Genomic DNA, 2,155 nt, shown 5'->3' on the forward strand with positions numbered 1-2,155 from the left:
ATGTACTGACAATACATAAGTTAGTGTCCTGCGTATATGCCTTGAATTGCATTGGAGCGAGGTGTGTGCCCGGTTTAGACTAAACCGGGCACACACCTCGGCAGATGATTTGGCGGCAGGATGGTAATCTTATCATGTGATATCTTGATATCATTTACTTCAATTAAATGTAGAGTTTGGCATCTCTGTGCCGACAATAAAAGAAAAAGCATACATAATTTACATGTTAAATGCAGTAGAGTTGAAACATCCATTGACTTTAGATATTGTAAAACATTGCTGACATCCCATGTAGCGGTATATTTTGGCAAGGCTGGACGGTTTACAAAGACTCCCTTCATGAACCTTGTGATCTCCTCAAAGCTATTGATATCTATGTTGCTACAAATCTTGAGGAAACTACTAACTGCTGATCTGGCTAGACCAAGTGACCTGTACTGCAGCCCATCAGCATATAAACCTGATAAAAACTCTAAAATATGGTTAACATGGGGTTGCAGTGGGTTTATGTTAGATCCACAAAATTTAATCCATTTTTTGAGATATGTGTCATACTGCCTTTTGGTACTGTCCCTCCAGGATTGGAGTATGAGTTTGCACGCCATTTTTGGGACACCTCTTCTGCGAAGGATCGTCCTGATACATGAAAAACTCCTAATTTGAGTTTTTTGAGAGGGTGTATTCTGTCTGGCTTGTGTGGAAGGAACAGAATCCTCTGTGGATTTGGGAGCCGAATAGGTTGATCCATGATGATGCGCAACAGATTGGGCCACCAACATTGCGTTGGCCATATTGGCGCAACAAGAACTGCTTCCGCCTCGTCCTCCTCTATTTTTTGCAGAATTCGTGGAATGAGACTGAAAGGAGGAAAAATATAGTACAAGTGATCTGTCCAGGTTAATGCAAAAGCATCAATGGCTAGTGCGTTTGGGTCAGGCTTTCGTGAAACATACTGCGGTGTTTTGTGATTTAACCTAGAAGCAAACAAATCTATCGAAATGCCCGGAAACCTAATTTCAACTGATTGAAAAATTTTAGATTTCAGCGCCCATTCCAGGTCATCATTAACTGTTCGCGATTGTTCATCTGCCTCAGAATTTTGTTCGCCTGGCACGTGTGCCGCAGAAATGTGAATATTTCGTGCTATGCACCAAAACCAAATGTCTCTAGCTAAAGCATTCAATTCATGCTTTTTCCCCCCTAGGCAGTTCACGTAGGAGCAAGTAGTGGTATTGTCTGTAAATACTCTGACATGTTTGTCTGAAATATCTTTACAGAAGGTCAGGATTGTAAATTGAAAAGCTTTCAGCTCTAAAATGTTTATGTGTAAGGACTGTTCCACAATAGACCACTCTCCGCCAGTACGGACATTGTCATTTTTGTTATACGCCCCCCATCCAAGTTTCGAAGCATCAGAATAAAGGACAAGTTTGGGTGGACCTTGTGACACTTTCTTATAGCAGAGGGGGAGGTTGGAAATCCACCATTCTAAAGAGCTATGAAGAGAATGTGGAATAGTAAAGAAGCTGTCATAATTCCCTTTGTGTTTTCCTAACTGGATTTCTTTCACCTTTTCAAGGGGTTTGTAATACAACGGGGCATACTGTACTCCTGGTTCGGTAGCTACCAGTTTCCCTATTAACTTGGAGAATTTTGAATAGAGATTCTTCTCTGAGAGAGCAGACTTTTGCATAACTCTATTACCTCCTGACATATCTCAGGAGTAAGCCTAATTGTCATAGTGATTGAACATAATAGAAACCCCAGAAACACTATTTGCTGACAAGGTCTTAGCACAGATTTGATAGGGTGGACTGTAAGCCCCAATGAGTCCATAAGCAGAACGGTGTCTGTTATGTTTTGCAGACAAGTATCATATGTTGCACCTTGCAGGCAGCTGTCATCAATATAAGATGAGCTGATATGACCAGATTCTCGCAAAGAAGCAAATACAGGTTTTAATATTTTAGTGAAAACCCGAGGTGATGTCGTTAAGCCCATAACCAAAGCAGTGAATTGGTATTTCTGGTCCCCGTGAAAAAATCTAAAATATTTTCTATCTGCTTGTTCGATAGGAATTGAGTAGAATGCTTCTGAGAGGTCAACCGAACCAAAATAACATGCAGGTCTTATGGCATTAATGGCTGACTGAAGG

At 40.9% G+C, this 2,155-nt stretch overlaps 1 protein-coding gene across 1 annotated transcript; it reads right to left on the minus strand.

Moving 5' to 3' along the window:
- Nucleotides 1-505: 505 nt before the first annotated feature.
- On the minus strand, nt 506-1,714 carry LOC123558461 (uncharacterized). Its single transcript, XM_045350339.2, has one exon. It carries the CDS (start codon nt 1,712-1,714, stop codon nt 506-508), a length of 1,209 nt encoding a protein of 402 aa, XP_045206274.2.
- Between the last annotated feature and the right edge of the window lie 441 nt (nt 1,715-2,155).

Source organism: Mercenaria mercenaria, chromosome 5, assembly GCF_021730395.1.
Source record: "Mercenaria mercenaria strain notata chromosome 5, MADL_Memer_1, whole genome shotgun sequence".
In the NCBI taxonomy this organism is placed as follows: Eukaryota; Metazoa; Mollusca; class Bivalvia; order Venerida; family Veneridae; genus Mercenaria; species Mercenaria mercenaria.

Bases quoted from the DNA above. Each gene is read 5' to 3' on its own strand.
- LOC123558461 (XM_045350339.2), bottom strand. From the start codon at position 1,714: ATGTCAGGAGGTAATAGAGTTATGCAAAAGTCTGCTCTCTCAGAGAAG.